The following is a 1,162-nucleotide window of genomic DNA, read 5'->3' as shown; positions in this document are numbered from 1 at the left end:
TGTCCTGCGTGTCCCCATCATCCTCCCCTCCCCTTCCTTCCCTGCCAGCCAGCCAGCCCAGCTGGCCAAGCACAGCTACAGAGACGTCCGGATCCAGCATCCATCACAGACAGAATTTAGGGGACATGGTGATGGCAAGGAACCTTCATCTTCGTTGCTTGGCCCCCCCAACACCCGCTGTGAGAAATCCATGCTGATGTTTCTCCCGTCAAATGTCTGAGCAAGAAGCAGGGGGCAGGTTAGTGGTTCAGCAGTGAGCGATACTGTATTTTCATTTGGGACAGCCCATTGCCAGCACCTGGCTACATCCGGCTCACCCGGGATGGGAAGGGGGCGTGTCTGTGGGAGGAGGAAGAGGGGGCGATGGAGAGAACAGTCAGGAGTCCCACCCCGAGCTCATTTAACAGCCCCGGATCCTTCCGGTTTTAATTTTAGTGACACTTTAAGGACACAAATAACCATTCTTTCGCCCACTCCCAAGCTCCTGACCCAGTCAGCTCTTAGCCGTGTGTGTGCGCGTGTGTGCAGGGGGTGTCCAAGAAATGTATGCTTTCCGATGGGCTCTCCTGGTGGGCGTCTTCCCAGGACTCAGGCCTGAACTTCATTCTTAGCATTGTCTCTGTCACAGAGTGTCCAAGCCGGTTACCCTTTCCTGACTTCTCTCGGGCAAGGTGAGGGAAGAACAGCCGTCGGGGCCACGCAGGACGCCGCGCTCACTGCCCAGATCTCCGGCGTGCGTCTCTCCCCCCAGCGAGCCAAGGAAGGGTCCCCACGAGAGCCAGGCTCAGAAGAAGAGCGGGGGCGCGGCCACCTCTGGGGGAGCGGGCCAGGCTGGGGCCGAGAGGTCGGCGTCGGGGGCCGGGTGGGCGGCCTCGCCGTGGATGCGCTGGTGGCGCACCAGGTGGGTCTTGCGGCTGAAGCTCTTGCCGCACTGCGGGCAGGAGAAGGGGCGGGAGCCCGTGTGGATGGCCTGGTGGCGCACCAGGTTGGTCTTGGAGCTGAAGCTGCGGGCGCAGACGGCGCAGGCATGGGGCCGGCTGCCCGTGTGCACCGCCTGGTGGCGGCCCAGGTGCGACTTGCGGCTGAAGCGGCGGCCGCACTGCGCGCAGGCGAAAGGCCTGGCGCCGCTGTGCGCTCTCGAGTGCGCGACCATGTTGGGCCT

The 1,162-nt window shown here is 63.0% G+C and overlaps 1 protein-coding gene across 1 annotated transcript in view; it reads right to left on the bottom strand.

Moving 5' to 3' along the window:
- Positions 1 to 239: 239 nt before the first annotated feature.
- Positions 240 to 1,162, bottom strand: part of ZNF467 (zinc finger protein 467) — a 6,915-nt gene continuing 5,992 nt past the window's right edge. Inside the window, exon 6 of the mRNA XM_029954482.1 lies at positions 240 to 1,160. Coding sequence (XP_029810342.1) covers positions 785 to 1,160 — 376 coding nt within the window. The 3' untranslated portion in view covers positions 240 to 784. The remainder of the gene's footprint in view (positions 1,161 to 1,162) is intronic.

Source organism: Suricata suricatta, chromosome 2 (genome assembly GCF_006229205.1).
Source record: "Suricata suricatta isolate VVHF042 chromosome 2, meerkat_22Aug2017_6uvM2_HiC, whole genome shotgun sequence".
Classification (NCBI taxonomy): Eukaryota; Metazoa; Chordata; class Mammalia; order Carnivora; family Herpestidae; genus Suricata; species Suricata suricatta.
Note: the sequence above shows the minus strand (reverse complement) of the source record. Positions and strands in the feature narration are given on the sequence as shown.